Below are 20892 nucleotides of genomic sequence, written 5' to 3'. Positions count from 1 at the left end.
ATCGGGACAAGCGACAAAACTTAGCCCCTCCGGTTGTGAGAAACCGAGGATGGGGTAACGCACACAACTCAAACTGACCCCTACTAAGGCCCAATGGGGCTCGGGGGCTCAAGACACTAAATGCCTAGGTCTGCGACCCCAAACTCGCCCCATCCGGCTACGCTTCGACTACACACCAAACGCCTGGGTCTACGACCCTGAACTCACCCCATCCAGCTACGCTTCGACTACACACCAAACGCCTAGGTCTATGACCCCGAACTCACCCCATCCGGCTATGCTTCGACTGCACTCCAAAAACACCTAGGTCTGTGACCCCGAACTCGCCCCATCAGGATCCACGACTCTGACTCCTGATCCCACGATGCGCACCGACGCCAGGATCAACGAGCTCAGTCTCGACTGATCTCTATACTAACTAACAACCTCGGCTACGCGGGCTTCACCAAGGCCAGGATCCATGACTCTGACTCGTCTGATCCCATGGCGCGCACCGACACCAGGACCCACGAGCTCTATCTCGTCCGATCCCTTGACTAAACTGCCTCACCCGATCCCATGGCGCGCATCGACACTAGGATCCGCAAGCTTCGTCTCACCCGATCCCTAAAAAACTAAACGCCACAGCTGTGCAACGACGCCTTGGTTAACAATTCTGTCTCGACTAAAAATGTGCACGCATGCCCGTTAACAAACACCCCTAGACAATTCTACCCGAATCGCTTGGGGCTCAGGGGTTACACCCGCGGGTGCGCTTGTGCGCACCCGCTGACAAAACAAAAACCTTCCCCGCTAGCAACACGAAAAATCCCCTAGACGATTATGCCTGAATCGCCTGGGGGCTTAGGGGCTCCTATCGGGTTCATAAACCTAGGGTCCCTCATGGACCGACTTCCCAAACAAAGGCTCAGCCCAAGCAGACATCACGCGACTCATGGGTTGGCCCCAGTATCTGAACAACAGGCCAGAAGAGCAATCCAATCACTGACCGGAGGTCTGTCCGAGGAGGAGCGACGCTCGTTTTCTGACTTCGACCCACCTCTCCGACCAAAGGGCTCACTTCAGTCTCCAGCCTGCCTCTGGATGGCCTCTCTGACTGGAAGGCCTGGCCAAAAACACTACTTTCGACTCTGACCCCATGTCTCTGATCGGAGTACGCAAAAACCCTGCTCACTGCTCATCTCTGACTGGCGCGATCAGAACCGACTAGGACCGACCGACGAAGGATGCTCGCTCAGAAAGGACCAGGGAACAAACGAAGAAAGTAAGGCAGAGCGCACAAGTCAAACCATGATACCAGGGATCGTACCCTATACACCTATAGAAATAGTATTTTGCAACCTCCCTGACACGAACAATGTTATAGGCGCTGACATTTTCCTCTACAGTATTGTGGACGCTGTTAACTCCCATATAATAATAAGGCCCCCCACATGCCTCTAGGCATCGACAGTGTTGTGGGCGCCGGCTTTTGTCGTACCAGACGAACATGGTAAAAACCCCTTGCCTACCTTAGGTATCAATAGTGTGGTAGGCGCCGACGTCTGCCATGCTCGAACAAGACGACGTAACCTCCCACGTGCATTCGACATTCAACAGTATTGTGGGCGCCTACCATCATCCTGTACCCACCGGCATGGGCAACAAGACTTAGAAACATACGTACTCTCTCCCTCTCAATTATAAGGCCATCCCCTTCATCTATAAAACGGGATGCATTCTCTCCCAACATTCAAGTTAATCCAAGTCAATCCAAGTGCTTCCAGGTTCATCAGATCGATCAAGTTCACTAGCTCATAACCATAGAACCACCAGGTTCGGACCTCAAGCACATGCTTGAACACTTAGCTCATAGCGGAGCTCCTATCGCTCTTGGCCCTTCCGACCGAAGCCGACCGGACCTCTTGTACCCTCCATCTTTCTCCTTCTCGTTTGTAACCCCACTGCAAACTTTGAGCACCTAGGCTCAAGAATAAAGTCACCGACTAACTCAAACTAGATGTAGGGCATGTTGCCTAAACTAGTATAAACCCTATGTCATTGAGTGCTAGGCCACCTCCGATCACAACGTACGGCAAAACTACAAATATTTACTTGTTGGTCACTTTCTGCATCAACAGGAAGTGAGTTCAAGAACATAAGAATTGATGAGTTGTGTGACGAATTTGGAATTAAACATCAATTCTTGGCCAAGAACACTCCACAATCAAATGGCCTAGTTGAAAGAAAGAATAGAACTTTGATTGACATGGCAAGATCAATGTTGAGTGAGTACAATGTGAGTCATTCATTTTGAGCCGAAGCAATCAACATAGCTTGCTATTATAGCAACCGACTCTATTATCACCCCATGATGGAGAAGACACCTTATGAGCTATTGAATGGAAGAAAGCCCAATATAACATACTTTCGGGTTTTTGATTGTAAATGCTATATATTGAAGAAAGGCACTAGATTGAGCAAGTTTAAAAATAAATATAATGAATGTTTCTTGCTTGGTTACTCCACTACTAGCAAGGCATATAGAGTTTAGAATTCGGCTAGTGGTACTCTTGAGGAGGTTTATGATGTGGAATTTGATGAAACAAATGGTTCCCAAGAGGAAGGTGAGAATCTAGATGATGTAAGAGGCACTCAATTAATCAATGCAATGAAGAACATGGACATTGGTGATATAAGTCCTAGAGAGGTGATTGATGTTGAAGATGACAAGAATCAAGTGCTATATAACTCAAATGTGCAAGCTAGTGGTTCTCATGATCAAGTTCAAACAAGAACTAGTGATGACAAAGTGCAAGATCAACAACAAGTGGCTAGTTCATCGTCTCAACCAAGTGATCAATCAAATGCAAGCAATCAAGTGCAAGTGCTTCAACCAACCAATATTGCAAGAGATCATCCATTAAACACTATCATTGGTGATATTTTAAGAGGTGTGCAAATTAGATCAAGATTGGCTTTATTTTTTTGAATATTTCTCATTTGTGTCATCCATTGAACCTAAGAAGATAGATGGAGCTTTGAAGGATGTTGATTGGGTCAATGCTATGCATGAAGAGCTAAACAACTTCACAAGAAACTAAGTATGAGAATTAGTTGAGAGGCCTAAGGACCATAATGTGATTGAAACTAAGTGGGTCTTTTGGAACAAGCAAGATCAAGATGGGATAGTAATAAGGAATAAAGCAAGATTAGTGGCTCAAGTTTACACTCAAGTTGAAGGTTTTGACTTTGGAGAAACATATGCCTCAGTTGCAAGATTGCAAGCAATTAGGATCTTGTTGGCCTATGCTTGTGCCCACAACATCAAGTTGTACCAAATGAATATGAAGAGTGCATTTCTCAATAGGTACATCAATGAGCTTGTGTATGTTGAGCAACCTCCCAGTTTTGAAGATGAAAAGAAATCCAACCATGTCTACAAGTTGAGAAAGACTTTGTATGGATTAAAATAAGCACATAAAAGCATGGTATGAGAGATTGATGGATTTCCTACTCTCTAAGGGATTCAAGATGGGTAAGGTTGACACCACTCTCTTCACCAAGAAGCTTGGAAATGACTTATTTGTAATATAAATCTATGTTGATGATATCATATTTGGGTCAACAAATCAAGATTTTTGTGAGGAGTTTGGCAAGATGATGGATAGTGAGTTTAAGATGTCTATGATTGGAGAGCTTAGTTACTTCCTTGGTATTCAAATCAAGCAAATGAAGAATAGCATATTTGTGAGTCAAGGCAAGTATATCAAGGACATGCTTAAGAAGTTTGGAATGGATGATAGTAAAGCTATTAGTATACCAATGGGGACAAATGTAAGCTTGGATAGTGATGCTAGTGGCAACATGGTGGATCAAAAGATATATCGGTTTATGATTGGAATCCTACTATATGTGACCATATCAAGGCCGGATGTGATGTTTAGTGTATGCATGTGTGCTAGATTTCAAGCCTCACCAAGAGAAAGTTATTTGAAGGCAACAAAGAGAATATTGAGGTACTTGAAACATACACAAAATGTTGGATTGTGGTATCCCAAAGGAGCAAGATTTGAGTTGAATGGATATTTGGACTCCAATTATGTGGGATGCAAAGTTGAGAGAAAGAGCACATTGGGCACATGTCAACTATTGGGAAGATCACTTATATCTTGGTCATCAAAGAAGCAAAATAGTGTAGCACTTTCAACCGTCGAAGTGGAGTACATTTTGGCCGGTAGTTGTTGTGCTCAATTACTTTGGATGAAGGCTACTTTGAATGACTTTGGAATCAAGTTCAAGAAAGTGCCATTGCTATGTGATAATGAGAGTGCAATCAAGTTAACCAATAATCCGGTTCAACATACAAGAACAAAGCACATTAATGTCCACCATCATTTCATAAGAGATTACCAACAAAAAGGGAACATTTGCATTGAAAGTGTGGGCACCGAAGATCAACTTGCCGATATCTTCACCAAGCCACTTGATGAAAAGAGGTTTTGCAAGCTAAGGAATGAATTGAACATACTTGACTTCTCAAATATGTGTTGATGCACCCCCTATTATATGACATGCCTCTTCTTCGAGCAAACCAAGGTAAAAGTTGATTGACATGGCATACATCCTTGCTAAGGACATGTTTAGTGCATCTAGACATATTTCACAGTTGAATAGGCTCATTCGCAAATGAATTTGATGCTTGTATGGTACCACTGTTGCTTGTATGCTTGAAATGATCTAGTGGTAGCATATGATATGTTTGTGAGCTTGTAAACCTAGTGTTTGATCTAGAAAATGAGCTCTAAGTATTTAACTCAAGGTACAAGATAATCTTTATTTAGAGGTGTGAAGAAGCTTGTCCTTGGATCAAACCGAGTTAAATATCTTTTGCAAATGATCTAGATTGAACAAAATTGAGAAAATGATTCTTACTTCACATGATTTCACCCCAACCTATCCAAAATTTGAACTCGCCTTTTTGTGCTAATTGTTGACAAAGAGGGAGAGAAATTCACAAAGATAGTAAGATAGGAGAAGCGAACAAATGAAATAACATTGTAAGGGGATCAATAAATTGCACACAAGTAGGGGGAGCAAGCTCATAAACTTATATATTGCATTTGAATGTGCATTACATATCTTTGCTTGCATGGCACAAGTTTTAAATTTCAATATCCATGCTTGTGTGGTGCATACTAGTTATAGGTTTGAATGATGAAATGAAAAACTAGCATGTATAGGTTAAGTAACTAGACTTATGTTTATTTCATGGAACTAGACCCTTGCTTCTAATGTTGATCTCATAGGGTATTCTAGTTTTTGTGTGTGTCTAGTTACTAATGGTGCTAAGGATGGTATATTGGTGCACTCCGATTGGTATCACGCTTCAAAGGTCCATCTATTATACCTTAGCATCATTTGGTAGACATTGTCTCCTATATTTCCTATCTAAGCATATGTGTAAGCTTTAATCCAAACTCTTAGCATATATGTAGGGGGAGCAATTGCTACCATATGGGATTCATGAAACTTGTCCATATCTTTTTACACATGGTAAATATGCTTGGGCAAGCAACGTGGATTCAATTAAATCTTAATTCATATCTTTATATAAGGGTTGTCATCAATTACCAAAAAGGGGGAGATTGAAAGCTCTAGTCTGGTTTTGGTGAATTGATGAACCCCTAAGTGTTAACCTAGTTTATCAAAGTGATTATGAGATAGGTGGCACATTCCAAGTGGCAAAACAAATGAAGATCATAACATGATGATGGTAATGCCATGATGATGTTCACATGTTTGGACTTGGAAAATGATAAAGAAAAACAAAAGGCTCAAGGCAAAGGTATAAGTGGTAGGAGTCATTTTGTTTTGGTGATCAAGACACTTAGCGAGTGTGATCACATTTAGATTCTATAGTTGTACTATTAAGAGAGATAAAACTCGTATAAAAATGCGGTTATCAAAGTGCCACTAGATGCTCTAACTCATTACATATGCATTTAGGATCTAGTGGAGTGCTAACACCCTTGAAAATGTTTATGAAAATATGCTAACACATGTACATAAGGTGATACACTTGGTGGTTGGCATATTTGAGCAAGGGTGAAGAAAATAGAGTTAAAAAGGAGTTGGTTGCGCTGGTCACTGAGTGACCGGACGTGTCTGGTATGGCGACCGGACGTGTCTGGTATTAACGACCGGACTCTGGCTCAGTGAAGTGATCGGATGCTGGAGAGTTACTATTTTAGCATCCAGTCAAAGTTGATCAGCGAGTGTCGGTGTTTAGCGTAACAGTTGATCGGACGTTGGGAGCGTCTGGTTCGGAGTGACCAGACGCGTCCGGTCAGCCCAGAGCGGCTTTGGGAGCTCTCTGGACTCGACCGAACGCTGAGTACCCTGCTTCCGGTCCAAAGTGACCGGACGTGTCCGATCGGCCCTGGGTGCTCTCTAGACTCGACCGGACGCTGCGGCTCAGCGTCCGGTCATTTCTAAACAGCGCGTCTGGTCGCAGATTGAATATGGCAGCAATGGCTACTTTATTTTAAAATTAGACACGTGGCGGTTAGGTAGCGACCGAACGCGTCCGGTCGCCACATCGGATGCGTCCAGTATATACAAGTGGTGCGTCCGGTCGCCACGACCTGTGCGTCTGGTCGATACGCAGTCAGCCCAATAATTGAGCCAATGACTCTATTGTTTTGGGGTGTCTATAAATACTGTTTGGCCGGCTCAAGCTCACTCTCTTACCCATTTACATTGACATAGCAACCTTATGAGCTTAGCTAAAGCCCTTCCACTCATCTCCATCATTGATCCATCATCTTTGTGAGATTGGAAAAGAATCCAAGTGCATTGCTTGAGTGTTTGCATCTAGTGGCACTTGGTGTTCGTGTTTCGCTGTGGGATTCGCTTGTTTCTCTTGGTGGTTGTCGCTACCTAGACGGCTTGGAGCAGCGAGGATCGTCGAGCGGAGGTTGGTGATTATCTCTGACTCCGATCGTGGTGATTGTGAGGGGTTTTGTGCCTTTCCCGACGGAGCGTCGAAAGGTAACTCTAGTGGATTGCTCATGTCATTGAGTTACCTCACTTGTGGGTAGGTTCTTGCGGTGTCCAATTATATGGATGAAGTTCGTGCAACACCTCTTAGCCGCCGAACCACCAAGTGTTGGTCGACACAACGGGGACTGGCGTGCCGGTAAGCACGTGAACCTCGGGAGAAAAATTGGTTGTCTCTTGCCCTTTGTTATTGCCCCGATGGTTGATTTAATATTCATCTTGTGATTGGTTCACTTCTCTACACGACGGTATAATCACCCTACTTACTAATTTATATTCTTGCAAACTAGTTGTAGCAAGCTCTTTAGTGTAGCTAGAATTGAGAGCTTGCTTCATTGTTCAAGTTTATCTAGTGGAGCTCTTTAGTATAGCAAGTGTGAGAGCTCGTAGTGAGTAGTGACATAGTAAATTGGGTGTTTAGTGATCGTATCAACTAGAATTGTTTGATAGGTGGCTTGCAACCCTTGTAGAGCTAGAGCAAGTTTGTATTTCGCTATTTGCTATACTAATTAAATTGCTCTAATTGGTTTGTAGATTTTAAATAGGCTATTCACCCCCCTCTAGCCATATTAGGACCTTTCACTCGACTCTTGGGTTCGCACTCCGCCTCGCCCGACCCCGACTCTGAGGCCGCGGGCTCCGCATCGTCCGACAGAGACCCATACCGCCGCCAACCACTCCAGGTCCAAACGTATGGGCCTGGGTCAAAACTCTGACGCTAAGGAAGAGATCGGCATGCCCGATGTAACCCGCGGCTACGACGGGCCATACCTAGGGATCCACATCAAGAACAGTGTCGGGCGTACCCATACTGTTCTGCCTAACCCTCGTACGAACACTGACAGACACGTCGGTTCACCACGACATCCGTCGGGACGGAGTGGAGCTCCGTGACCGGCAGACGACGCCTGCGCATGGCGTTAGTGACGGACAAGACCGCGACATGGTGCCGTCCCTGTGTGACATCTACAGTGTCGACGGGACCCGCATGAAGGAGAAGAACCCGACGACCCTGAGGGCCTTTGGCTCTTTCTCTCTGGTTCTTCTCTTTTTTCCTCCGCTGTAACCTGTGCTTTTCCTTGGCCTATAAAAGAGAAAACAGAACGCCCCATTAGAGGGACCACGAGACGACTTGCATCGCATCGATTCAGGCCAGACCCGATCGAACCATCACGAACCCATTGAACCTCGAACCGATCAGAACACAACACAAGCACACGCTGAGCAGCAACCGAGCTCTCGGTATCTATTCATTCTTTCCACCAGAGACTTAGGATCCGTCCCTCTCTCGCCTGTTTGTAACCCATACTGTAAATTTTTAGTGCTAGTAACACTAGCAGCAGTAACAAACTGGACGTAGGGACATTCTGCCCGAACCAGTATAAACCTTGTGTCTTCTAAACACATCATCCGAGCCAGACGCGTAATATTAGAAATTTACTCGTCGATGGTTATTCAAACACCGACACATATCTCGTAAGATTGCTCGCAGTATAGTCGATACTGAAAATGTACCTGTACGCCACAACTTCTGGTGCTAAGAACACTAAACCTCACACACTGTACAACAAGATCAATATCGATGTCAAAATGCGTGCATGGCTATTTTGTCAATCTTATTTCTCTCATTCTATAACGAACTATTGTGAAAGTTTTTTTTATTTGGTGTATCTACTTAGACTCGCTGCTTGCTTTTTTAAACTCAACATCGTATTGTGCAATAGGATGAGCTGATATTTGAACTTTCTCGCTCATAATCCAGCCTAGGTTTTATCAACACTGTGGGTAGTCTAATATCTTGTGAATCGTGATAGGTGAATTCGCTATCACATTTTCGCAGGGGACGCAACGACCAATGATACAAAGACCGTATAATCTCGTCAACCATTACAAAAAGTATTACAGAAAATAAATGCTTTAGCTCACAATCAATTCTTAGGAAAAGGTATTATTTAGATACGACAAAAAAAAGTTACGTTATTCCAAGTTCCCACAAGGTCTGCTTATACCGTAAGTCGTAACATTATCATCTTGAGTATTATACCGTAAGTCGTAACATTATCATCTTGAGTAGCAGAAACACATTTCTCCGTTCCTCGCATAAGGGCTTGTCATGTTTAGATCACCGAGAATTAAAATTTAGTTAGCTATAAAATTTAGTCCATTGTTATTTTGATATATGAACTAAAAGCAAAAAAAAAAGCTTCCTAGGACAAAAACTCATGTGCGATGAGCAGACGAATATAACATGGTATATCCAAAGATGCCCTAAAACGGTCATGCATTCTGCAAATGGTTTGTTTTATTGTTAACAGAAAAAGGTGCGTGATTAGCGTGACTAATGATCACCGAAGAGAGAGAAAGCAAACCAACGGCCCGTCAGAGACAGAAAGCCAGAAAAAACACGCAAGAGGGTCCATAAAGAAATCTAGGTAGAGTAACACGCAAGCCAAGACCAAGTCTTCTCCGTATTAGCGCTAATCAATCTGTCATCTGTCACTCCACATAATCCTCGCGTTTCGCGATTAATTCAGATTCCTTCCTACCATATCATTTTCAGATGTTCTATAAAAGGGATAGATTTTCAGTTAACCTTTTTTATTTCCTGCCATAATTTGGGTCCTTGTTTCGATTTTCTATATTCCTTGTGGGTTTATTTGGTTTAAGTCCAAAAGAGAAGAGAAGGGAAGCAAGCAAGACTGAGCGGCGGCGAGCTGTGCGCCTTGCTCCTCTCCCCTGCTCTCGTCAGATCCAAACCCCACGCGGGAACCCAAACCCTAGCGCCCATTCGCGCCGCCGCGAGGGAGACGAGGCGATGAGGGGCGTTAGGGCGGATGGCGGTGGCGGTGGCGGAGGCCCGTCCTCGTCTTCCACCGCAGGTGATCCTTTCTTGCGGCTATTTTCGGAGTGATTTTGTTGGGACTTTGTCTAGTGCCGTTTTGATTGTTGCGTCCTCGGGATTTTAGCGGTGTCCCTGCTGCGTCGTCGTTTCTGGTGCGCTTGCCGCCTGGCGATTTTTCGGGTTGCTGGACTCGATTAGCTAAATTCGTCACTTCCTTTTCCTTATCCTGCAGACAACTCGCGCTTCGACGCGGCGCAGTACTCCTTCTTCGGCAAGGCGCCCATGCAGGGGGCGGAGCTCGGTGGGCTTTTGGATGGAGGTGTCGATGGCGATGGTGGCGGATTCGGTGGACCTGATGATGGTGGCTACCAGTTCTCTTCTACCGGCGAAGAGGTGCGCTCTCGGTACCTTGATGTCTTGCAAAGTTGGCTTTGCCACTTTTAATGATTTTTGTGCACGGAATACTTCAGAAGGTTTTGTTTTGTTTTGTTTTGTTGGCGCTTGTTACTATTGGAATTAATAGCGAGAGCTGAGAGTGACCTGAGCTATATTTTCTGCGGTAGGAGTGGTAGCATGTGATTTTGATGCGTGGTAGTGGATACTTCTGCACCAAATAGACCAAATTGTGCAGTCTAACTTTTAGGTTTCAGGTTCAATATTTGGTGGAATTGAGATTCATACATCTAGTGTAGAAAGGCAAAGGCATGCCATACATTTAAAAGTAATCCTATTCTTATGGGTAATTGTGAATATAGAATCATGTGTGACAAATGGATAAGAAATGTAGAACTTTTTTTTCCCTTCTACTCACTACTCCATCCATTCCTCCCTCCATTCCAAATTGGTAGGACGTTTTGGCTTTTCTAGAATAATAGCTTGTGCTATGCACTTAGATATACACTATGTCTAGATGCATAGTAAAGCACTGTGTCTAGAAATGCCAAAACATCTTAAAGTTTGGAACGGTGGGAGTAGTTATTAGGGCTTTTTGAACATTATTGAAAGTACCTAAATAAATAACATCAGGTATGATGCTTTATGTCTGGCTGAGGTAGTGGAAGAAAGCAGAAAAATATATTTTTTAATGATATTGTTTCTGAATTAGCCTTCTGCCTTCCTAACTATTTTAGCAAAGCCTCCATTGTGTTTGATTACTCCATAAAATTGTTTTTGTCCTTTCAAGCTATTTCCATTGAAGGGCGGGCCTGGTGCAAGCGGTAGAGTCTTACCGCCTGTGACCGGAAGGTCCCGGGTTCGAGTCGCGGTCTCCTCGCATTGCACAGGCGAGGGTAAGGCTTGCCACTGACACCCTTCCCCAGACCCCGCACAGAGCGGGAGCTCTCTGCACTGGGTACGCCCTTTCAAGCTATTTCCATTGTAAGAGCATTCAGGTAGGACACATCAGTGTTCAATAAATTTTCCATCTTCAAAGGAGTAGATGCTTTAGCTGTTGCCATTCTGTTGCTGTAGTGTTTAAAGCACAGGTACATTCAACGGGTCGACCTTATATAGATGCTGTTACTCAACCTTTCTACTTATTTCCATTGTATTTCAGTTCTTGATTGTTGCAGCTACCTTTTCTCTATCATGCAAATCCCTCTTTCTTAGTTTCTTTCAACAAATATGTTTAGTTATGGGTGTATAACTGCTGGGGGACTGATTGGAATACATTTGGGAATAGGACCCAATCAAATATGATGTAATCAGTTACTGTTTTTGGTATAAGGGGCACTTGAAGGTGTTGACATGTATAATTACTGTAGGAACTGTTCATGAGCAAAACTGCTCATTTTCTCGCGGGCAATTTCATCAGTGAGTATGGTTTGTACCTGTTGTACTTGTCTAGATCTGGATAACATTCCTTTGGGCATACCTTTGAAGTTTGAACACAGTTAGATTGCTTTGATTGGGTTACAGTATACTCCCTCCATACTAAAAAATAAAGTCGTTTTGGACAGCGACACGGTCTCCAAAGTATTACTTTGACTCCTTGTTTTTATAAAAATATTTATCAAAAAGTGATATATGTATATTTTTATGAAAGTATTTTTCAAGACAAATCTATTTATATGGCTTTCACATTTCCAAACTCAACAACTTAAAAAGTTATTCATGATTTATATTCCCAATGTTTGACCCAAGCCTTGTCCAAAGCGACTTTATTTTTTAATACGGAGGGAGTACAATGATATGTAAGATTAGCTACTTAACTTTTAACATTAGATTCTTGATGAAGAGCTAAGGTCGTGCGACCAATTTGTTTCATAGGTAATCGTAAGAATTAACTATTGACCAAATAGAACCCAACTATTTGGGGCATTTGCTCTTTCCTTCCCAAAGTTCCTTTTCCTGTTTGCTCCTATTCTTTCTATATTTCATCATGATCATTTATTTGCCTTCTGTCTTCCTGCAGATTGATTGTATGAGTAACTTGTCGGAAATTGATGATCTTGCAAGCACTTTTGCAATGGTTAGTGCCTTATTCCACTAGCTTGATCAGTGATCGCTTCAATTTGTGTCTTCTGCTTACCTAAGTATTGAAGATATATTTATTTCATATATATTTACTATATCCCTGGTAGTAAATGTCTGTTTGGCCAGCAGGTGTTTGAAGGTTTCTTAAGCTATGCCATTTACTCACTATAGTGCTTTCCCTTAATATAGAAGTCAAAATGTTAAAAATAAGAAAAAAAAGTCTGTGTATACCACCTTTCACAACCCATTTCATTTTTAGCCTTGCACATAAAAGAGATTAGGTGACAGATTATTCTCGAATAGTCGAATTCATCTAGTCATAGGCTCAGATTATGTTGTGGATCTTGAAATTACATTGCCCTCTCCCTTAAAGTTTTTTTTTGAAGTTTCATTATGTGGTCAGTAGCTTCACGATGCTTTAAATTATTCATTATTATACTCTTTTATAATATTTATAATATTATAATATTATAATTCTTTTTTCTGTCTTCCTACACTTCACATATTCAGTTGAACCGAAGTATTAGCGGAACAAGGAATCCTGGCGTTATTGGTGATAGACGATCAATTTCGAGAGAAAGTAAGTAACAATTCTGCCCTCCATTACCACTAAAGCTTAACATCGCACAAGTTTACGTCATAAGTCGAGGACAAGATTATTATTTTTAATCTTTACCTTTGCACTGCAAATGATTTAGTGATTTACTCACCTTGCTTTAGCTACCCATCTTTGATACGGCATGGTTTCATTTTGTATCTGGTTTCATTATAGGTTACATCTTGAACACTGTATATTCTTATTAGTCTAAAATAGCTCTCGACAATGTAAATATGTTACACTTGCTATGGCACTCTGAAGATTAGATATTTTGCTGATGGGCAATCCAAAGTAATGTTTATTTTGTCAGAAGGCACACCACATATTTATATATAATATTTAGGAGAAAGGCACATAATCTCTAGTTTGCCATTGGTAAAAGAAAAAGAAAAACCGCATTCATGTCCCAATGTCTAGGTGCTTGGGCTGACCATCAGCCTGTTGCAAGTGTGATCTCTGAATCACTATTATCAATGCAATAGTAATATGTTGCCTTGTTTAGAAATATAAGTGTGATGTCACCTTTTACATTTTTATATTCTTATTAAGTGCCAATATTCACTGTGCCATATAATGTCTTCCTTCAGGTTCTTTTACTGCTGATTGGGCTCAAGATGCTGACTTCTCCAATTGGGTAGATCAGGATATACTAGACGGTGATGAATCCCTGGACAGCAAACAATGGTGCTCGCAGCTGCAATCTTCGCCTCACTTTGGAGAGTCTAAACCACTGTCTCGTACATCTTCATATCCCAATCAACCACTACAGCACCGCTCAAGTGAACCTATTCTTTTACACAGATCTACTTCGTTTACATCCTATCCGCCACCAGGTGGAAGTCCTGCATTGCCTTATCCTGCTCAAGGTCTTACACGGCACTCAAGCATTCCATCACCTGGTGCTGGTCACCACATGGGTTCTCCGAGTTCATCGCTTTCTGGTTCCCCATATCATATGCCTGGTCTATCTCATGGACTGCCTTATGGACGAAGCATGTCTTACACCACTGGAGATCTGTCAATGAACAATGTCCTACAAAATGAGTGGTCAAACCAAGCTGGCCCACTTGCTTTTGATCATCTTAACCGGCGGCCCAGTTTATTGCAGCCACAGTTATCCCTTCCAAGTAGTTCAATGTCTTCATTGCTTTTTTCTCAGCAGCACCAGAGATTACCACCGCCTCTTCAGAATTACATAAACATGCAGCCTCACCTATTCTATCACCACCAATCTCCTGATGTTCCTTCACCAAGAGACAAGCGATCAAGGTCAGGAAGAGGAAAGCACAACATACGCTTTTCTCTACAGCCTTCTGATGCAGGTAGCCAGAATAGTGAGAGTTCAGGGATAAAGTTCAGATCCAAGTACATGTCATCTGAAGAGATTGAAAGTATCTTAAAAATGCAGCACTCTGCAAATCACAGCAACGATCCTTACATCGATGACTACTACCACCAAGCTCGCAAAGCCAAAAGATCTGTAACTTCTCAGAAGTCCAATTTCTGCCCTATGTCAATAAAGGACTTCCCCTCAAAATCCCGGTCTGGTGTTGATCAGCATTCATATCTACAGGTCGACGCTAATGGAGGAGTTTCATTCTCTGCCATACGTAGACCTCGCCCTCTTCTTGAAGCTGATTTGCCTGGATCTGGTGATGGTTTTTATGATCATAAGTCGTCCACAAGGCCACTGGAGAAAGAGCCAATGCTTGCAGCCAGAATAACTGTTGAAGATTCTCTTCGTCTTCTTCTAGATGTCGATGATATTGATCGGTTTTTACAGTCTAGCCAGTCACAGGACAGCAGTTTACGACTGAAGCGAAGGCGACAGGTCCTGCTTGAAGGCTTAGCTACATCACTTCAGCTTGTTGACCCTTTTGGCCCCAACAAACCTGGCCATTCGGGTGGGTTAGCCCCTAAGGATGACCTAATTTTTCTTCGTATTGTTTCTCTGCCCAAAGGACGCAAACTTTTGGCACGCTATCTTCGACTTCTTGTCTCTGGAAGTGAGCTGACCCGGATAGTTTGCATGGCTGTTTTCCGACATCTTAGGAGCTTGTTTGGGGGCTTGCCGTCAGACTCTAGTGCTGCAGAAACAACCATTGGTCTTGCCAAGACTGTTTCCTCTTGTGTGCACCATATGGAACTCAGTGCTCTCAGTGCCTGCCTTGCAGCTGTTGTCTGTTCATCGCAGCAGCCACCTCTCCGACCACTTGGTAGTGCTGCTGGTGATGGGGCCTCTCTGGTAATCAAATCTGTGCTGGATAGAGTGACCGAGCTACTGGCTGATCCTCATTCCGCAGCTAACTACAGCAGATCAGCACGTTCACTTTGGCAAGCATCATTTGATGCCTTCTTTGGACTGCTGACAAAGTACTGTGACAGCAAGTATGAAAGTATTGTGCAGAGGTTTGCCATGCAGGGATCCAGCTCCATGGGAGGACCTGAAACCACCAAAGCAGTCAGCAGGGAGATGCCTGTTGAGCTGTTGCGTGCAAGTCTTCCTCATACTAGTGAACAGCATCGTCAGACACTGCTAGATTTTGCTTGGAAATCTACGCATGTACCTGGTTTCAGTCCTAACGCTAGTCGTGGACATGTCAATTCTGAATCAGTTCCAGGTTAACACCACCGAAGAGACCCGATGGTCATCTGTTTTGATTTATATGGCACTTTGTCTTCAGATGGCAATTCTTATATCTGGAGACATGCCTGTGATCTCATCATAAGGTGCGAGCTTGGAGAAGTTCCATTGGCTCAGTGAAGTTAGCATTCAGGATATGACTGTAGGATCGAGATGTTATATTTATAGACTGAAAACCAACTTTATGTAGGTCTGTCTTTTCATACATCGCCCTCATGACGGTTATAATAGATTATGCATGTATGTATCCTGCTGTAACTGTGTAGTGGTGAACAGAACATCTATTGGAGGTAAGCTAGTTGACTTATTCTCTCCCAAAGAAGAGAACATTAGTGGGCGGATAGCAACAGCTTAGGGGGTGTTTGGTTTGAGGAATCACTTCACTCTAGATGAGTTAGTGCATCATTAGCCTGCTCTTCAAATTTTGTGTAATGACCCATTCCTCATTATCAGTTTGTGAGGAATAAGGTGGCGATGGATCAACTTGTTCCACTTGGACTCTGTAAACCAAACCAAAAAAAAAGCGAGTGAAAAGATGGTGGACTATATTCCTCAAACTAGACACCCCCGCTTGTTTCTTGTGATGCTTGCTTCAATTGGATATATGGAAGGTTCAGGAGTGATGTGCTCGAACAATTTAATCAACAAGTTCTTTTGCTGCAGTTACTATTATTTGTATGGTTATTAGCTGTTCGGCTTACCCCATATTCAGCTTGTTCGTCTTTTTTTTTTTCAATCGGAACAGTGTTTTTCTCTCAATACCATTCAGCCGAAACAATGTTTTTTCAGTCAGTTTCAGTTAAGTTTTTGACCAGCGAACGGGACCTAGTATCTGCTGATCTGTAGTTTATTCCTGAGGGCATTGCTGTGCTCATTTATCTCTGTTCTGTAATAGGCTGCAAAGGATGATGCTTGCCAGATGCAGTTTAGTTTGTGTATGTCAAGAAAGTTGTGTGGAAGTGGAAACGATTGTTCTGCAACTCTGATAGCCAACAAGTTGGCTCCGATTCGCTTCTGCTTCAAGCTGCTGTGGCTGCACCGTTGCACAGCTTCACCTGCTGCATGCATGCTGGATAGTAGCTTGCCCTCGTGCTATAAAATTACTCTCTCCGTTGATCTTTTTGAAACCAAACTTGCATGCAGGTTAATTGTTGGTTAATGATTAGAAATTTTCACCTTTTTCTAATTATCAAAATACAGTTTTTTTTAAAAAAAGACCCGTAACGATTTTGGAATGCCACTGATCAAACTGACGTGACTCGGTTATCGTCGTCGCCGTCCTCTCACAGTAGTCCTTGCCCGTATCCTTCCCTTCCTCGCCACGCCGCCCGCGTACTCTGGTTCGCGATTGTCACTTCCACTTCGAAACCATCGCCTCTGCGGCTCCACGACTCCGGCAATGGCGCCCTAGGGTTGACCTTTCCATCCAATTTCCCCGCCCGCCGCAATGCAGAGCCTGTTCGTGCCGAGGCCGTCTCCTCCCTCTCCTTTGGTCAGGGTGCTCTCCGCGAGCCTGAGCTGCGGTGTCCGGTCCAGGTCGACTTCGGTGGTGCGATGCCAGCTGGAAGGGGCGGCGGAGGCAAAGTCGGTGGGTTGGGCTCCTCCGGGGCCGTACACGGGGCGGGACCCGGAGGTGAAGAAGCCGGCGTGGCTGCGGCAGCGGGCGGCGCAGGGAGGGAAGTACGCGAGGCTGAGGGAGTCGCTCGGCGAGCTCAAGCTCAACACCGTCTGCGTCGAGGCCCAATGCCCCAACATCGGAGACGTAGGGGCGAACCAAACTTTCATATCTATGTGCAGCATTCAGATTCGATGCATTCTAGGTTGTGGTGTGGGTTCGGTACTTCAGTTGTGGGATTTTGGTTTCATTTCGTTTTGGTGAATTGACGATGATGGTCAGTGTTGGAATGAAGGTGGCGGGGCCGGCGGAGAAGGGGATGGCGTTGCGACCGCGACGATCATGCTCCTCGGCGACACCTGTACCCGGGGGTGTCGATTCTGCGCCGTGAAAACCAGCAACAATCCTCCCCCACCGGATGCCCTGGAGCCTCTGAAGACAGCCATGGCAGTCGTGAGTTGGGGGTATCTGTTAGAAACCACAGTGCCTCTAAATCGTAGATCGGGGTAAGCATCTTACTTAGGGTTTCTCTAGTTCGCCCTGGCGCAGTTGCGCTGCAGCCTTGTGGACGCTGGTGTCGAGGGAGCTCGGCGTGGTGGAGTCCAGCATGGTGGAGACGATGCAGAGGCGACGGCGGAGTCGATGTCTTTAGATCGGATTAGTGTTTCTCTGTAGGTGGTTACGGCGGCTCAGGTCAACCTCGTAGTTAGAGCCCTGATCCCCACCTCTCTTTATTAGTGCTGTGCGACAGGGGCCTAGCAACCATATTAGGGTTGGGCGCCCCCGATCAGGGCGCAGATCTAAGGGCCCAATAGGCCTATTGGTGGAGATCAACTAACAGTATCATCATCTCTGTCAGTTCTAAACGCGTTGAAGACGATGGTTATGCTGCAAATTATCTGATAGATAACGTCCTTTGCAGAGTAGACTTTGTTGTGCTGACAAGTGTTGATCGGGATGACCTTCTTGATGGTGGAAGCGGCCATTTTGCTCAAACAGTCCGAGCTCTTAAGGTTTATCCCTTGTTGGCAAATGGTGAACTGGTAATTCTGTGCATCTACCATGCTGAATATATTTTGTTTTTCTTTTCTTTTCAGGAGTTGAAGCCTGGGATATTGGTGGAGTGCTTGACTTCAGATTTTCGAGGTGACATGGGGGCAGTTTCATCTTTAGCAAACTCTGGTCTAGATGTATATGCTCACAACATTGAAACTGTGAGGAGTCTGCAGAGAATAGTTAGAGATCCCCGAGCAGGGTAACGCACATCTTTATTCATTTCTGTCAGAAGATTTCCCTTTATTCATTTCTGTCAAAAGATTTCCCAGTTCCTACTCTGTATGGAATCTAGAGTACAATTTTATCAATACATACTCCTAGTGATTGTGAACCCATTTAAACCTTTTTATAGTCAAGTTCTACAATACAAATCATGGATGTCTGCGAGTCCTAATTTTGAAAAACTGAAGTCCAATGATAATTATACAAAACCAAGTTTTATAAAACCAGTGAATCATTGCAATGGCATTTGGCTAAGTCTGTTTTGTTATACCTGGTTTCTACCCCCCCTGCAGATATGATCAGAGTTTAGCTGTTCTGAAACATGCAAAGATTAGCAGAGTGAATATGGTAACAAAGTCCTCTATCATGCTTGGTCTAGGAGAGACAGATGAGGAGGTGAAGCAAACAATGGCTGACTTGAGGGCTGTCAATGTTGATATTCTGACCTTGGGACAATATTTACAGGTTTGATTTTCACCCCTCTAATATTTTTATCCTTCCTGTATTCCCCCCAGTTTTCCAGCCGATCTTGTTATAACACTGTACACTGAAAGCTCCTTGATTTTAAAGCCCACAGAAAGACACTTGACAGTTAGAGAGTATGTGACTCCTGAGAAGTTTGATTTCTGGAAGGACTACGGAGAATCTTTAGGTTTTCTTTATGTGGCTAGTGGACCTCTGGTAAGCATAACACAATTTGCTCTTTTCAAACATTTCATCTCAGATTCTCAGAAAAGGAATTCTGTGCTTTAATAGCGTTCTTGAGAAACAAATGTTTGGTGGACGTGCAACTTCTTATAGCATAGCAGTATAATAGGCCATTTGGTTTTGCTGGTACGCTGTTAGCTATTCAGTACTCACTAGCACTTACCTTTCTACTTGCTGGATGTTTTGTCAGGTTCGGTCATCGTATCGTGCAGGAGAGCTCTTTGTCCAGAATTTAGTCAGACATAAAAAGAATGAATCTACTAAGCCCTAGCTATATATTTTCAGGCCACTTCTGTTCCTTAGTAGCAATTTCTACACTCAAGATTGTATTAAGGATGGTGATACAATAACCCGTGAATTCTTCAGAGTTTATGCCATTTGCATTTGGCATCATTGACTTGTCACGTTGAACATCCTGTGATTCCTTGTTTCCTTCCGGCTTGCTTAAGACCAAGACAGCCAAAAATTTGGTTTGTATCATTTGCGGCAGATACGTCATACGTGCATGGTAAAGTGGCCAAAAAATAAGACACTCTGCTTGTGTTTTTACTTGTCTTGTTTCATGGATTTCTCCTTGTACTACTTCATCCAAATTGAACCCCTGATATTGGTTTGTACGGACAGAGCAATTTCGGCATCTTCCCTGCCTGAGGCAACCTTTTAATATTCTGATTTGTGATGAAGCAAAGGCGGAGAGATCCGGCATCACGCACGTCAAAGGCACGAGCACATGACATATAACGCTTGTTTAGCACAGGCATCACAACGGGGTGGTGGCGCAGTTGGCTAGCGCGTAGGTCTCATAGCTGTTGAGAAATCCTGAGGTCGAGAGTTCGAGCCTCTCTCACCCCAAAATTAAATTGGCCGGAGCCGTGATGAAACGCTCTGTGACACATTGGTCTTCACGATTTGTCATCGTCGCAGATGATATGAGCACCTCTGAGCTTTGGCCTATTTTTTTTTTACTCCTCATTTTTCTTATTATTACTCCTCATTTTTCTTATTATTACTCCTCATTTTTCTCTTTTCTTTTCACCACGCAGGCGGCAGGCCTCCCGTTCAGATTTTGCCTACATGTATCAATTTCCAAGGCTCCTGCTAGATTTGCTGCTGCCTTGCAAGAATCAAACTATCAGAGGCTTCGTATCACAGATTTCTCAAAGTGACAGTAAAAGATTGAGAATGTAAAATTTCCTTCTTTTCCTTGTACCTATGTCAGAGTAGTACACATTCATCTATACAAAGTATATAGATCACACTAATAGCTGCAAACCCTGCATATCTTCAGGAGCTACAAACTGCAAACTGCTGCGGTGATCTACAATTTCTGCGGAGCAGTACATCACGTACTCCACCACCGCTGCATCACAAGGCAGTGTGATCCTGCCGCCGTCACCTGTGAACCCAAACTCCTCCTCTGACATCGTCCTCAGCAGCTCACTGAAGACTACCGTGCCGAGGTATGCCAATGGGACCTCAAACCTCCTCCCGTTCGTAGTGTACACGGTGTAGTGATCCTTGTCTGCAATTGATGAAGTGGTGCAGCATCTGTCGTCGTCTCTCTGGTTGCTGTCTTGAGCCTTTGCCACTTCCTTGCTAATTGAACGATCCTCTTAGGATGGATCATGGTTGGTTCTTCTTGGTTCGGAGGTGTGGTGTTTAGAGATGCTTTGTGACTATGTGGTTTGTGG

General features: G+C 43.7%; 2 protein-coding genes and 1 non-coding gene across 5 annotated transcripts; all 3 read left to right on the top strand.

Moving 5' to 3' along the window:
• The first annotated feature begins 9639 nt into the window (after window positions 1–9639).
• LOC136512234 (protein PAT1 homolog 1-like) lies at window positions 9640–15907 on the top strand. Its single transcript, XM_066506216.1, has 5 exons — window positions 9640–9920; window positions 10116–10276; window positions 12297–12353; window positions 12869–12938; window positions 13544–15907. Exons 1-5 carry the CDS (start codon window positions 9857–9859, stop codon window positions 15580–15582), a joined length of 2391 nt encoding a protein of 796 aa, XP_066362313.1. The 5' UTR covers window positions 9640–9856; the 3' UTR covers window positions 15583–15907.
• Window positions 15908–16900: 993 nt separating this feature from the next.
• On the top strand, window positions 16901–19709 carry LOC136513337 (lipoyl synthase 1, chloroplastic-like). 3 transcript variants are annotated; one of them, XR_010773341.1, is made up of 7 exons: window positions 16901–17420; window positions 17511–17721; window positions 18138–18228; window positions 18313–18470; window positions 18787–18958; window positions 19071–19174; window positions 19392–19709. XR_010773341.1 is itself a non-coding variant. In XM_066507333.1 (7 exons), the coding sequence occupies exons 1-7, from the start codon at window positions 17048–17050 to the stop codon at window positions 19470–19472; spliced, it is 1152 nt and encodes a 383-aa protein (XP_066363430.1). In that variant the 5' UTR covers window positions 16901–17047; the 3' UTR covers window positions 19473–19709. The 3 variants fall into 3 exon arrangements, 2 of the variants coding, with proteins under 2 accessions (XP_066363430.1, XP_066363429.1); XM_066507333.1 differs by having other exon boundaries at window positions 16901–17362; window positions 17498–17721; window positions 19064–19174; XM_066507332.1 differs by having other exon boundaries at window positions 19064–19174.
• A 259-nt stretch (window positions 19710–19968) lies between these two features.
• Window positions 19969–20053, top strand: TRNAM-CAU (transfer RNA methionine (anticodon CAU)). The gene is given in 2 exon segments: window positions 19969–20006; window positions 20018–20053. It is a non-coding gene; the product is annotated as a tRNA-Met (tRNA).
• Window positions 20054–20892: the final 839 nt, after the last annotated feature.

This window comes from Miscanthus floridulus, chromosome 16 (assembly GCF_019320115.1).
Source record: "Miscanthus floridulus cultivar M001 chromosome 16, ASM1932011v1, whole genome shotgun sequence".
NCBI classification, from domain to species: Eukaryota; Viridiplantae; Streptophyta; class Magnoliopsida; order Poales; family Poaceae; genus Miscanthus; species Miscanthus floridulus.
The sequence above is the reverse complement of the archived record's forward strand: the minus strand, read 5'-3'. Positions and strand labels throughout refer to the sequence as shown.

Excerpts from the sequence above, each read along its gene's own strand:
- LOC136513337 (XM_066507332.1), top strand. The coding sequence starts at position 17,048 with ATGCAGAGCCTGTTCGTGCCGAGGCCGTCTCCTCCCTCTCCTTTGGTC. Across the intron at positions 17,722-18,137 it reads CCTCTAAATCGTAGATCGGG|AGTAGACTTTGTTGTGCTGA; the intron begins GTAAGCATCTTA and ends CGTCCTTTGCAG. Across the intron at positions 18,959-19,063 it reads CCTTGGGACAATATTTACAG|CCCACAGAAAGACACTTGAC; the intron begins GTTTGATTTTCA and ends TTGATTTTAAAG.
- LOC136512234 (XM_066506216.1), top strand. The coding sequence starts at position 9,857 with ATGAGGGGCGTTAGGGCGGATGGCGGTGGCGGTGGCGGAGGCCCGTCC. Across the intron at positions 9,921-10,115 it reads GTCCTCGTCTTCCACCGCAG|ACAACTCGCGCTTCGACGCG; the intron begins GTGATCCTTTCT and ends CTTATCCTGCAG. Across the intron at positions 12,354-12,868 it reads TTGCAAGCACTTTTGCAATG|TTGAACCGAAGTATTAGCGG; the intron begins GTTAGTGCCTTA and ends TCACATATTCAG.